The 13,021-nt window shown below is 48.5% G+C and overlaps 5 protein-coding genes across 5 annotated transcripts; 3 read left to right on the top strand and 2 right to left on the bottom strand.

Moving 5' to 3' along the window:
- Window positions 1-323: 323 nt before the first annotated feature.
- TRUGW13939_07292 (uncharacterized protein) lies at window positions 324-3,602 on the bottom strand (the record flags this gene model as incomplete). Its single annotated transcript, XM_035490433.1, has 6 exons — window positions 324-953; window positions 1,021-1,150; window positions 1,485-1,740; window positions 1,806-3,249; window positions 3,300-3,339; window positions 3,400-3,602. 6 exons carry the CDS (start codon window positions 3,600-3,602, stop codon window positions 324-326), a joined length of 2,703 nt encoding a protein of 900 aa, XP_035346326.1.
- Window positions 3,603-5,444: 1,842 nt separating this feature from the next.
- On the top strand, window positions 5,445-6,847 carry TRUGW13939_07291 (uncharacterized protein; the record flags this gene model as incomplete). The annotated part of the gene is made up of 6 exons (XM_035490432.1): window positions 5,445-5,649; window positions 5,705-5,724; window positions 5,778-5,882; window positions 5,936-6,318; window positions 6,373-6,468; window positions 6,535-6,847. The coding sequence occupies 6 exons, from the start codon at window positions 5,445-5,447 to the stop codon at window positions 6,845-6,847; spliced, it is 1,122 nt and encodes a 373-aa protein (XP_035346325.1).
- A 718-nt stretch (window positions 6,848-7,565) lies between these two features.
- TRUGW13939_07290 (uncharacterized protein) lies at window positions 7,566-9,186 on the top strand (the record flags this gene model as incomplete). The annotated part of the gene is made up of 4 exons (XM_035490431.1): window positions 7,566-7,608; window positions 7,665-7,747; window positions 7,810-8,350; window positions 8,417-9,186. 4 exons carry the CDS (start codon window positions 7,566-7,568, stop codon window positions 9,184-9,186), a joined length of 1,437 nt encoding a protein of 478 aa, XP_035346324.1.
- Window positions 9,187-9,279: 93 nt separating this feature from the next.
- Window positions 9,280-10,232, bottom strand: TRUGW13939_07289 (uncharacterized protein; the record flags this gene model as incomplete). The annotated part of the gene is made up of 2 exons (XM_035490430.1): window positions 9,280-9,908; window positions 9,965-10,232. The coding sequence occupies 2 exons, from the start codon at window positions 10,230-10,232 to the stop codon at window positions 9,280-9,282; spliced, it is 897 nt and encodes a 298-aa protein (XP_035346323.1).
- Window positions 10,233-11,054: 822 nt separating this feature from the next.
- TRUGW13939_07288 (uncharacterized protein) lies at window positions 11,055-13,020 on the top strand (the record flags this gene model as incomplete). Its single annotated transcript, XM_035490429.1, has 4 exons — window positions 11,055-11,127; window positions 11,184-11,316; window positions 11,840-12,147; window positions 12,245-13,020. The coding sequence occupies 4 exons, from the start codon at window positions 11,055-11,057 to the stop codon at window positions 13,018-13,020; spliced, it is 1,290 nt and encodes a 429-aa protein (XP_035346322.1).
- Between the last annotated feature and the right edge of the window lies 1 nt (window position 13,021).

Below are 13,021 nucleotides of genomic sequence, written 5' to 3'. Positions count from 1 at the left end.
GCCTGGGAGAAAAGAAACACATTTTTTGAAAACACAAAAGAACTACAATATTTAATTCCATCACGTGTCTCATATTGTTAGACTGCTGCGGATCACCCCTTTTTTTCTTTTCCTTTTGTCATTATTTGAGCAGATACTAGAATTGTACGACTATGTATCAAGAGCATTCTTCTACCTGCAATTATCAGGTTCTTTTTGCATAAAATCAAAGAATAATCTTGAGCGGTTGACCTTTTATATCTTAACGCTAGATCGGAGTAAATGTAATGGGTATTCGTAAACGACATGAATAAGATTGCTTTTTGAGCATTGCAAGATCAAGATCATGCAGGAACAAGACTCGGGCAGCTGGCATTGCACCCTGTTGGCTTTGATGGGTCGTAGTAGGCACCATCTCCATCGTTCTGGTACCCATAATCATCGTCCGTATCACTTTCGACGTCCCCAGCGCGATGAGTGCTGCCACTCGGTGCGGTCAATGCCGGTGCAGCAGTAGATGAGGTTTTCTTCTCTGTCTCCCCAAACCCCGCATCTTCGTCCTCGTCATCTCCAAGTACATTCTTCCTACCCCCCGCTGGTGCTGCTGGTGCTCCTCCCTTGACCGAGGTAAACGAGCTTTTGAATCCACCCTTTTTAAACCCACCACCACCGCCAGTACTACTTCTCACCGCGGCCGCATCATTATCGTTATTATTATTATTATTATTATTACTACCACCAGCAGCAGTAGTACCCAACTTTTTCAACCCGGCCTCCGCGTCCGCCTTTTTTTCCGCCTTGCGCGCGCGCTCCGCCGCGTTTGGATCGCGCGAGAGCTGTTTTAGGTCTTGTAGGCGTTTGCGATGCTGGTGGTCGTACGAGCCGATGTGTGCTTCGTATTCGGGATGGCGAGAGTAGGATTTGTTGCAGAGGGTGCAGGTAAATGAGTTGAGTGCTGAGCGCGCGGATTCTGTCTTTTTTTTTTTTTTGAGGTGTTAACAATAAAAGAGTCAAAGTTGGGTGGTAGTGGTGGTGTGGTACCTTTGGAGCTGGGTTTGTGAAGCCGCGCTGTAGATTGGAGGGATCGATTAGAATCAGATTGACATTCTGTCGGGAGGGTGACTTGCTGGTGGCATTTTGTTTCTGTGTGTCGAGGAGATGTCTTCTCGGGCTTTTAAAATGTTGGTTGAGTATAATGACTGAATGGTGAAGAACATCGCAGATCGTGAAACGCAAAGAACGGCGATAAGATAACAGCGGCCCACATTTCTCCAACGCCTGAATACATAGCAATAATCCAACATGCCTCTCCAATATTAACAACTCGTACGTTTTATTTCCAACTGGCCGGATTTACAATGATCTACTGCTCTTTTTGTACCCATTTCCGAAATTATCGGTAATTGCATGTCTCATTAGACGGTTAAGATGCAAACCTACTTCTCTCAGAAACACGCCACTTCTATCCGGAGTTCAACATGGTCATCGTCTCTTATCTTCGTCACTTCTCCATCAGAGCTTCTACTACCGCACCACGCCCTGACTGTACGTGCTTGAGCGCCTCGACGAGCTGGCCGCGCATCTCTTTGACTGTCTTCCCCCGCATGCCTTTCAGCCAGCCGGCCTCTGCCGCTGCTGCCTCGGCCAGTTTCGAATAGTTCGGAGATGGCTCAAAGGAGATGTTCAGCTCGTCGTCAGTAGCGCCTTTGTTGAGTCCATCAGGATACACCAACTGCGTCGAATTGCGCGGGGCGTTCCAGCCTGCAGAGAAATAATTAAAATTGGTGAAAAACATTACATCAGCGAAGTTAATGAACAGTACTTACCACCATTGTTGAGGACGACCGTGAGAATAGGAATTTCGTGCTTGTATGAGACCCATACGGCACTTGACGGCGATGCACACATGAAACTTCCATCACCAACGACTTGACACACTATGCCAGGGAACTTTTCATCACTGAGTGCCATTCTTACTCCTAGGGCTGCCCCGTTGCTCCAGCCAATACCAGTACCGCCACAATTGATCCAGCTCCCAGGACGAGTCGGCTGAATCTGATCCTCAATTAGATGACCACAGGTCACTGCCTCCACCACGAACGTTGTGTCATCAGGGAGGCATTCTTTCAGAAGGCGCCCGATATTGTGTCCATCCAATGTATCATTATCCCCAAGGCGTGGAAGCTTGTCCAACTTATCCAACCGCTCATTGTGCTGCACTATCAATGCCTCCTTACGGGTAGCATACTTGGGACTCTGAAGTTCGGTCGAAAACTCGCTGTCCAGATATCGCAGCATCTGTTTCAAAGCAGTGTAGCATTCGGATTTCCACCGTCCATGAGCCGGGAAGAACGATACCGGGATTTGCTGATTCAGAGGATCGACGTCGATGTGATAAAATTTGGCATCTTTGCGTGGTGGGTTTCGTGCTGGGATCCACGGTACATCGCAATCGAGCATCAAAACCACGTCGGCATCTGAGGTGCTTTCGTCATATCCCAATCGACATCCCAACGAGGCTGGATGGGTGAATGGGAAACACATATCACTTCCGCCAGTGTCGTGAACCCGAAGACCGGGGATTTTGTCCGCGAGTTGGACCAACAGTTCTGGAGTCCGACGGTCCCGACCGGAGTACCCAGCAATCACAAGAGGGCGCTCAGCACCCACGAGGGCCTGAGTAATAGTCTGGACTGCATCATCTGGCAGCGCACTAGGTCCAATAGGAACCCACTTTTCTTGCGAGATAGAGTAGGGTTCAATGGCTTGGGCCATCACCTCTCTTGCTCCAGCAATGTACACAGGACCTTTAGGGGCGCTGGAAGCAAACTGAAGAGCGCGTCCTACGGTTTCTTTGACATTGAGTCCAACGTGAACCTCGCCAACGTATCTGCAGTATTGACGCACAATGGCCTTTTGATCAGGGGCCTCCTGTAGCCAGTGCATATACTCCGTACGAGAACCCGTTAGTTCTCCTGACTCGGTATATGGACAGAGGCCGGCGAAGATGAAGACTGGAACACGTCCAACGCTTGCGTTATGAACGCCATGAGCCATCGCCTGGGTCCCAACGTCAACGTGGACAATGACTGCCTGAGGCTTACCAGTTATGCGAGCATAGCCATCGGCCATGGAAATTGCCGTCATCTCACTGGGGCATGTCACAAACTGGGGCCAGTTGCTGGGCCGTTCGCGTTTACCCTTGATTATCGCTTCGATTATGGATGGATGGTCAGAACCAACGTTCACAAAGCATGTTGTGATGCCAGCCTAATAGATTATTAGAATGTAGAATATCAAATTAAGCGGTGTACTCATACCTCCCATAAGCCTTCAAACAAAGCAAAGGCGGTAGTGTACCTATATTCATTAGAGAGCGGATCAACATGTAACAATGACACCCATCATCTGCTAGCTTACTGTCCAGGCTGCATTTCCGCAGTAACCTCGCTTTTTATTAAAGGCTTGTCTTGAAAAGCGTACTGGAATGGCGGGGTTTTTGAATAGTGACGGGGTGAGGTAAAGGAGAGCCCTGGCTTTGGCAGGCAGTAGTAAGAAGCCCGTGGGAGTTGCCCGACGCAAGCCGCGGCGACCCTGTTCGCACGACCAGCCCGTAAAAGCATGACGAGAGCGTCAATATGCACTCAGCTGGGAGATAAAAGGGGGGATAAGAGAGTTGGAGGACGACGGAGTCGGCGAGCTGAAAGAAAGACTTCCTTCCTCGGGCGGTGTCCAACTAACCGTGGTCGACTGAGTCACCGTCGATCCTCCTTCGTCCCTTCTCTCCGCCGCGCTTCTCCTTTACTGTTTTTACAATATTTAGCTTTGTTTTATTAGTTTTATATTGCTTCAACAGCTGAACCCAATATCCCTGTCCAAAGCCGTCAACGACTCGCTATTTTCGTCCATCACCCGTTTGTCCTCGCCGCCCTTACGGTGTATTTATAAGCGCGATATCAGACAAGGGCCAGCGACAAGATTTGAAGCAGCGAGCTCTACATGCCATAACTACAGCAAAACTATGAGTTGATCGTGAAATATCTCCATCGCCCATTCTTCATCTCAACGATTACTAATTACGGAAATACCTAGTTACGGGAATAATACGGAAATAACGGCGGTCTAAATGGCACTTACTCCTTCGAGAATCAAGGACTAAGTGTAGGACATCCTATCTATCAAAAAGTAAAAGCATTATTTCTATGCTAGGAATTCTTTTGTGAGATATTTGCCGCGCAACAACACAGGCGACTCTAGAGGAATTGGTTGCACGTGGTGCCGAGCAAGCCCTAACTAGCGCTGCTATCCTCGTTCAGTATGTCGAAGCGCGCTCCGCCTCCTGCCATGTATATTGGCAATGCCAGTGTCATGCTGTTGAGACTGAATTTTTCACTTACCTACACTTTGACTATTCCCGGCTGTGGCCGGAATAGTCACCGAGGGCCGGAAAGTTTCACAAAGCCTTGACGGATGTTACACAACCAGCGTCGGTTACTTCGTACTACATTCATGGCTAATCCTTTCGCGTAATCTCTTCCGCAGACAAATATGGGCTAACAATCAGAAAATGTGTAACACATAAGAGCGCCCAACTTCCCAACTGAATTTAATGTCTCACTTTCACCGTAAGGGAAATTTCCAACGAGGTGATACACGCATCTACTTGTCCACGAGGACACCCGCGGCTTGCTAATCACGAACATGTCGACAAGCCCATGGAACTAGGGGTCATTCTTTCAGTCTAGCAGGGTCTATGGCATCAAACAATACAAGATCCTAGAGTGGCTCTTCCCTCGTGAAAATAGACTGAGCCATAAGACGCATGCATGCACTCACAATGTGATGGGTTGGTTCTCTATGCAGGTCGGGCATCTTCGTAACAAGTGATTCGCTGGCATGCAAACACCCCAAGGACCAGCAGTGGCCAATCCAGAAATGCCGCCGATACCTGGGAATACACCTCAGAGAATACCGACATAAATGGCTATTACTCCGAGAGTTGCATAATCGCGGGGTCCCCGGCGTCTCAATTGCCTCGTAAGCGAATTATGAAGTTAAATCTAAGCAGCAATGAGCCACACTGTAGGACAGCGGTTAAATGTGGAAGAGGTCCTTAAAAGCCTCTTTTGCAGGCACAGAAAGAATCTACTAGACGTTTCGGAGCGTAAGTACCTTCTTATGCAGCAACTTATGCGCTGCCTACTGATGAAAAAGTGCCTCGTACGGACAGTAAAATTCACTTCTTGAAGCCTCAAAGGCTCCTTCCAAAAGGCCGGTCCTGGTACAATGCTGTTTGTGATACGAGGAGCTGCGAGATGACCTCTGTTCTACGCGGTGGGCAAATCGACGCTCATAGTATTTAACCATTTTGGCCAGCCTCAAATTGCCCTTATTGTGCATTCCTTTGAGGATTCAGAAGGTTGTTACCTTCTTGAAACCCCCTTTTTTCCCCATACATCGTCAATATGGCTACAACAGCAGAACCACGTCCAACCTTCACCCCGGCCCTAAAACCTCCGCCGGGAGTGATCTCTAACCCAGAAAACCCGGCGTCTCTGGCATACGAGAGCAGGCTTACGATTGGTATCGCAGTACCTTTAGTAACCATTGCATTTGCTGCTCGAGCATATGTGCGAATCATAATAAAACGATCATGGATATTTGAGGACTGTTAGTACACACTTTGACTTCATCACGAGAGGCGCCTGCTAATATAACGGAATAGGGATTGCTTTTGTAGCATGGGTAAAGCTTCACAATGTTACATGACCCCTTGGCTTTGACTAACAGCCTTGTAGGCCGGTACCGTTGCCTATTGTGGTATCATGGGTGCCACAATGTCGAATCATGGTGGTCAACATGCCTGGGATATTACCGCACAACAAGCCCATGATGCTGCATATGTTTGACAAACCATGCTCAACTTATACTGACAGCTATCTGACAATACTTGTAGTGGTTCAATGTCGCCTCCATTGAATATGGGGTTATGATATGCATCACAAAACTGGCAATTTTGTGGCTTTATCGACGTTTCTTCTCACCCATCCGATGGAGTTTATTTGACATCCTCATTGTTTCTTTAATCGTTATTTTGATTGGCTTTTATGGCATCACATCCTTTGTCAAGATTTTCGAGTGCTCGCCACGGGCAAAAATTTTCGACAAGTCGATTCCTGGAACCTGTACCGATGTTTCGCGACTGCTCAACACAAGCGGCATGTTCAATACAATTACCGACTATCTCATTCTCTTGCTTCCAGTTCATGCCGTATGGAAGCTGCAGCTGACCCCAATCAAAAAGCTGTACATAGTGCTCATCTTTACGTTCGGACTCTGGTGAGCGCTGGTTTTCCTAAGCTAATAGCAACATGTATATCTGACTATTGCCAGCGCTCCTGTATTCAGCACCATCGGGTTCATCGTTCGGCTCAGAATCAGTGGGAATCCTGACACTACATGGAACCAGCCGGAAATCCTCCTCTGGGGGTAAGTTTTCAACAAAGAACTGACTCTACTACCTCACTTCTCATCCAGCTAATAATATCCGACTAGGGCCGCAGAACTTACTAGCGGCAACCTGGTCGTCTGCGCCCCCGAGGTTGGAACATTGCTGAGCAGACGAGCTCGCCGCCGCAATCCGAGGAGACCGACAACCAGCATTCTGGAGGCATCGGCGGCTCGGGTCGCAGAGGAGCGAGCTTCTCACCGCAAGAAGGATTTGGATTCGCGCTATTACGAGCTAGAAGAAGGCAACATGTACGATGCACGCGTCAGCCCGACTGGGAGCGAGGCGAGAATCTACCGACCGGAGACTGGTGCGGTGCAAGTGCGGCATGAAATTACAGTCATGTCAGAGAGACCGTGAGGCTATAAGGCATAACTAAATTGCATGCACTTTCATTTCTTTTTGGAAGTATTTCGAAGAGGAATAATCTCAATTATGTCTCAGAGTATTGGATGCATGTGGAAGTTTATAGACTTACGTAGCCATGCATAGATAGCATAGATCATGATATGAATGAACGAACCATCCTGTATACTGGGAGATATCTCAATATGTATTCATGGGATAAAGTGCTATATTCAGTACAGTTAACTATTAACAAATAAACTAACTCATCCATTGGTTTAATCCGCGAGCTTCAATGCTATAGACGCAGAGTTCATCTCAGTGCCTCTCAAGAGTCCAGTCTATCTAGTCTACAGTCAACGTTACATATATTAAGTGTGAGTGACCAAGTGAATACAACGCTACACAAAAAAAACGCCTTTAGGAGAGAACGCGCCGAGTTACAGCCGTACCATTATCTACACCGACAATTATAAAGTCCGTAAAACACTCGAGTCTACCTCTTGGCAACAGATTTAATCCCCGTGCCGAAAAAAGAAGCGGAGAACTAAAAAGTAACCGTTGGTCCGACGGTGGTACAATTGCAGGTAAAAAAGATGGGTGCCTCAAGTACAAGGCACCCGAGTTGCACGAGTCCGTCTAGATGGAAAGAGGCATCTACTTTTTTCTCCCACCTGTGAATCAATCTTCCCGTTTGCTGTCCTCTTCCGTACACGCCACAGCAGTCTTTGAGATGGCTGTCGTAGCTGAATACGTCCCTGGAAAAGACGGGAAAGGTATGTTGTGCAATTACCAGCACGTGCATCATGCTAACAACAGAACCATCCACAAGGCATCCATGACGCTGAAAAGGATGCTAACACGACTGCAGCTCGCGACGAGTCCACAACACGTCTTGCCCACAACTGGACATCTGTAAGTGCAAAAGTTCACTGTAAATACAAGAAGAAAAAAACCGAGCGAAGCTGATCGTACAGACCAGGAAGATATTCGCAGCTTCAACCATTATTTACATGAACTTCAACACGACGCTGGGATCGTCTCTTCCCAGTGGTGCTGGCAACGCACTCAACGACGCGTTCGGAGTAACATCCGAAAAACAGAAGCCCCTCCCAGTGGTTGTTTTCTTAATCGGCTATATCATCGGACCCGTCTTCGCGCCCCTTTCCGAGTCATACGGTCGACGACCGATATTTCTTGTCTCCTTTGCTGTCTACACGGCTTTTACCTTGGGCTGCGCTTTGGCTCCCAACTGGCCGGCGTTTCTTTTTTTTCGCTTTCTGCAGGGATGCGGTGCTGCGGCGCCCCAGACGGTGTCGAATGGCCTCTTTTCCGATATTTACCCCGATTTGAAGCAGAGAGGACGCGCAGTCACGGTTTTGGGGCTCACGAGCAACGTCGGTCCCCTCATCGGGCCTATTATATCTGGATTTTCGTCGTCAAAGAACTGGAAATGGCAGTTTTGGATCGCCCTGGCTATGACTGCAGTCAACTGGCTGATGCTGTTGTTTTTGCAAGGTGATAACTCTTCCAAGCTGAGTTCTGCAAGTTTTTTTTTTCCTCCACTAACGAAAACGGATTTAGAAACATACTCGCCCGTGCTTCATGCAAGAGAAACAGGATTTCAAGAGAATGAGAAAAAAGCAAGCTTCAAGGATATTTTGCTGGTTCTTTTACGCCCGATCAGAATCACTGCGGAGCCCTTGGTCTTTTTCACCGATCTCTTTATCCTATACCAATACATAATTTTCTTCCTTTACTTCGGGCTGTACCCACTTGTATTTCAAGATACATACAAAATGACTTCAGGGGTATCTGCGCTCATGTTTCTCGGAACAGGCGTGGGAGGGGTGGTGGCTATATTCATATTCCTCGCCTGGGAACGATACCATACTCGCGCAGAGCAGCAAGGACGAGCATGGGCACTGAGAGAAGAGTACCGCCGACTTCCTCTAGCCTGTCTTGGAGGCCCCCTGTTTGCCATTTCTGAATTCTGGCTTGGATGGAGCGCTCGCCCAGATATCCATTGGATTGTGCCCGCACTGTCCGGAATCCCCCTGGGAATCGGTATCGATCTCACCTTTATGGCGCTGAACAACTATCTTACCGACGCTTATGGGATATATAGTGCCTCGGCAACGGCTTCGAGTGTAATAACTCGTAATACATTTGCTAGCATTATCATTCCGCTGAGCACTTACCCGCTGTATAACAATCTGGGTGCTGCTTGGGCCTGCACTCTTCTCGGGGGATTGTGTTGTCTGATGACTCCGATTCCATTTGTGTTTCTTCGCTGGGGGACTGTAATGAGGGCACGCAGTCCGTTCTGTCGCCAGCTCAACGAGGGAGGTTAGAATTCGGGTTGGAACAGATTCTATTTCGGATGACTTGCTAAACATATACACTTTCCTACACAGTTCACTGATATCTGATATATAGAAATGAAATCAAGGATTCAAATCCAAACTCGCCTGCCCCTCTGGTTTACTCCAGACAAATCCATCTGGCATGTTCACGGCCCTCTCTCTAAACCATCCCTGCACTACCCCCCAGTCCACGCACCTATGCATGACATTTGAATTCGGCGTTGGCGTCTGATGCTCGCGCACCCAGTCGTACGAGAGAAGACTGGTGTCAAAATTGCACATGATGCTTTGCCGAATATAATCCACGCAGTGCTCGTAATGCCGCTCGTAGAGCTCCGGAACCTCTTTTTGCTTGCGTTGCGTGGTGTTGGGGAAGAAGGCTGCGTGGTGGTCTTGCCAGAGATAGTGGAGGCAGTGAAGTTGGTGTGTTCCGACTGCTACTGTGATGTATTTCTTTTCTTCCCTGTCTTTTTTGTCTTTTTCTTTAGTAAATGATGCAGGAAATTTAGCGGCCGTGTCGAGGTCTTCCAGTCTCTGGGCGCGTTCAAGATCGGTCGCTGAGACGGCGATCATCCCGTATTCCATGGCGGACTGCCATGCTGCTTCGACTTGTGGGGTGGGCGGTCCTTTAAAGGGTGACTGGTACCAGAGTGAACCGTTGAATCGGTCATAGATGTAGTCCGTTGTGCTTAGGATGTCATTTATTGGTGCTATACAGAATTTTGTCAGTTATTTGAAGTGTATGTCTATATATGATAAGGCTTACAGTATGTGTGTGACCTCTCCCAACATTGCAAGTAAGTGAGATTTTTCTCCGAGTTAAATCCAATAATCAAAGCACCGAGATATAGAGTGATAAGAACACTGACACCGTGGAAAATCCAGTGCCAGTGTTGAGCTTCCCATCTAACAGATCGTTTCTCAGAATTCCCGGCATCGTCCTCGTCAGACAAGAGGACTTCGGCAAGTTCGGACGAGTAGTTCACAGCTGAGAAGATAGGGAAACGTCTGTAGAAATCCGATATTGTCGGCATTTTATCTGTAAACATGATAGAGTGGTCAAGTTGATGAAACGCTACATGTGGTTTGGGAGAGAAGTGACACTAGTCGAAGTTTGAGTGTACCCGGGTTTTCGATTATCTGTCAACTGGCTGGTGTATTTTGTTTCGAGTCACGCTTCGGTGAAACCTGCGTGTTTCCGCTGGTTTATTTACTGTGCTTGTGAAATGGTATTTTACAAATGAAGGATGCAGCAGACATGCATTTTCCCTTGCTCACCCATGTACTCCCTATCTTAAAGAAGAGCTTTTTTGAGCATGGCCACCTGGTCCCCTTCCCTGAACACAGCCACCACAACGGGATAAAAACTTCCTGCAGCATGGTTACATCAGAGGTAAAAGAGTCACCCTACAAAAACGTAGATGCTTTACCGGGTCACACCATAAAATGGCTTCGGGCGTTAAAATTGATAATAGATGCGCGTCTGTGAGACGGTACATGGTGCTATTGCATGTGAGGATCACAGAACCGGGATACATGTGTAACCCAAGAACTGGTTCATGGTGCAATGGATTGGACGATTGTCAAGACTATATGTATGTACCCGGCCTACGAGGTACTCCCATGGAACGCCCCGCTGGATGGTTGTCTTACCTGAATATTCACTCCACGTTATAGTAGCGGTGAGCTACCGGAAGATTGATTCAGGAAAAGATATAAAAACCGGGCCGACACCTGCGTGCTGTCTACAAAACGGCCATATCTTACCTGGACTCACGAAGTGACAGTACCTTCAAGAGAAATACACCCAGCCCAAATCAAAAACAGAGGAAAGAAGAAAGAAAAAAAGCAACAAGATGAAGACATCCGTCCTTCTCGCTCTCCTTGCCAGCTGCTTGACTCTCAGCGCTTCCATGCCCACTCCAAAGCGTACGAATACCTAGAACAAGTTTCTCCTGATCCGGGTTTACTGATGAACAAGACAGACTTTGAAGCCGACCCCCTCCTTCACATTGGAGGCAACGAGGAGTCCTCCTACAGTCCCGTGAAAGAAAAGAGACTCGATTCCATGGCTGGTCCTATGCTTCAAATCGACTCGAAGCAGGGAAAAATAAATTCGTATTCGGAACGGGCGATTCCATTCTCTGCAGACAGCCTCTTGCAGATTGGCAGTGAGAAGGAGTCGTCGTACGCAGACTAGAGCGGACCTAGCTGTATGTGAGCTGTGTAAACTTGCCTGTATTTCGAGGACTTGCTCCTAGCCACTTTTTCCAGGGAGAGTGCTGTGGCGCATCTGTGCATACAAATTTTAGGGTAACTAGGACGAGTTGTAACTTGTCGATAATTGAAATTTGAATTGTTTCCTTGTCGTGTTTTGATGTCGTGGTAATAAGGTGTAGCCGTGCAGCCAATGAGAGGTGTCCCGTGATGCAACCAATCATGGTCCGTGCAAAACCCTGTTTCCGGCGAAGCTTCTTGTTTTTTTGTTTTTTGTTTTTTTTTTTTTTGTCAGCTTCCTCGCTCTCCTAAACGCCCAGGTTTCTTCCTCTTGCATGAGTTTGACGTTGTTATGAAAGTGTATTATTGACGATTCTTCTTTGTTCATTTGCCTTTTTCTACCGCCCCTTGCCTGTGTGAAAAGCCAGCGCAAGCCTTGTCACGCGACGCCGTTTGCGCCCTCTCCCCTGAATAAACCGAATCGAATCGCGCAAAGCTCAGGAACCATGGTCAGACCGAGAGGTGATAGCTCGCTTTCTGGTGTAGACACCATTGAGACCCGGTCCATTTTGTCAATGCGCGAATTGGACCCTTCGCCCGTGGACGACTATCCCCCCGATGTTGAGAATGGAGAGTATTTCCCCGATTTGCACAATACCGCAGCCACGCCGGAGATCCGTTCAGTTGGCATCTCGCGTTTGGGCTTGAAGGGGCACAATTGGGATTATTGGTGTATGTATTCCTGGGGAACTGGGCTAGCGACGTTGCACCCAGGACCCCATAGTCAATCTCTCCCTTGCATGTCTAGATCTGTCTGACAGTAAGCTAGTGTCGGCGATCCAACGATACTCCACGTATCCACCCACAGTATTCTTCGCCTTACATGCCGCCAATACGTCTCTCATCCCTCTTGTCTCGCGCTCCGTTCCATCCAGTGAAGACTTTTTGCTGCTGACGCGGCCGATCTACCAATCACCTTCCCTCGAGCCGTTGATGGTCGCGCTCCCAATCTTCGCACATATCGTATCTGGTATCTCCCTGCGCAGCATTCGGGCCCGCAGACGCGCTCGGCTCTATGGCGCCGAGTCACACTCTCAAAGATACATGATCAAGTCGTGGCCGATGCCGAGCCTACAAGCCAAACTGGGATATGCCATGGTGCCCCTGTTGGCCCTACACGTGGGCGTCAACCGGGCCGTGCCTCTCCAAGTCGATGGCGGAAGCTCAAGCGTTGGCTTGGGCTACGTTGCCCATGGGTTTGCGCGGAGTCCCTTTTTCTGGAATCTGTTTTACTTCCTGTTTGTTGCAACCAGCGTCTGGCACCTCGTCGGCGGGTTGGCGACGTGGATGGGTATCCGCGTCACCACAGCGCGTACCGAAAGAGGCCAATCGCACAAGACTGGGATCCTGGGTGAGACGAGACATGAACAGCAGAAGCAGAGAAAGAACAAGTGGCTTGTCCATGGGATTGCGGCCCTTGCTGCTGCGGTCTGGCTCGCCGGTGGCCTGGGAGTTGTAGGACGCGGGGGTATTGGCTCTGGCTGGGAAGCCAAAAACTGGGACCAGCTTTACAAGAGCGTCCCAGTTGTTGGAGCGTGGTTGTAAT

This window comes from Talaromyces rugulosus, chromosome IV (assembly GCF_013368755.1).
Source record: "Talaromyces rugulosus chromosome IV, complete sequence".
In the NCBI taxonomy this organism is placed as follows: Eukaryota; Fungi; Ascomycota; class Eurotiomycetes; order Eurotiales; family Trichocomaceae; genus Talaromyces; species Talaromyces rugulosus.
This window is presented reverse-complemented; position numbering and strand designations above follow the sequence as displayed.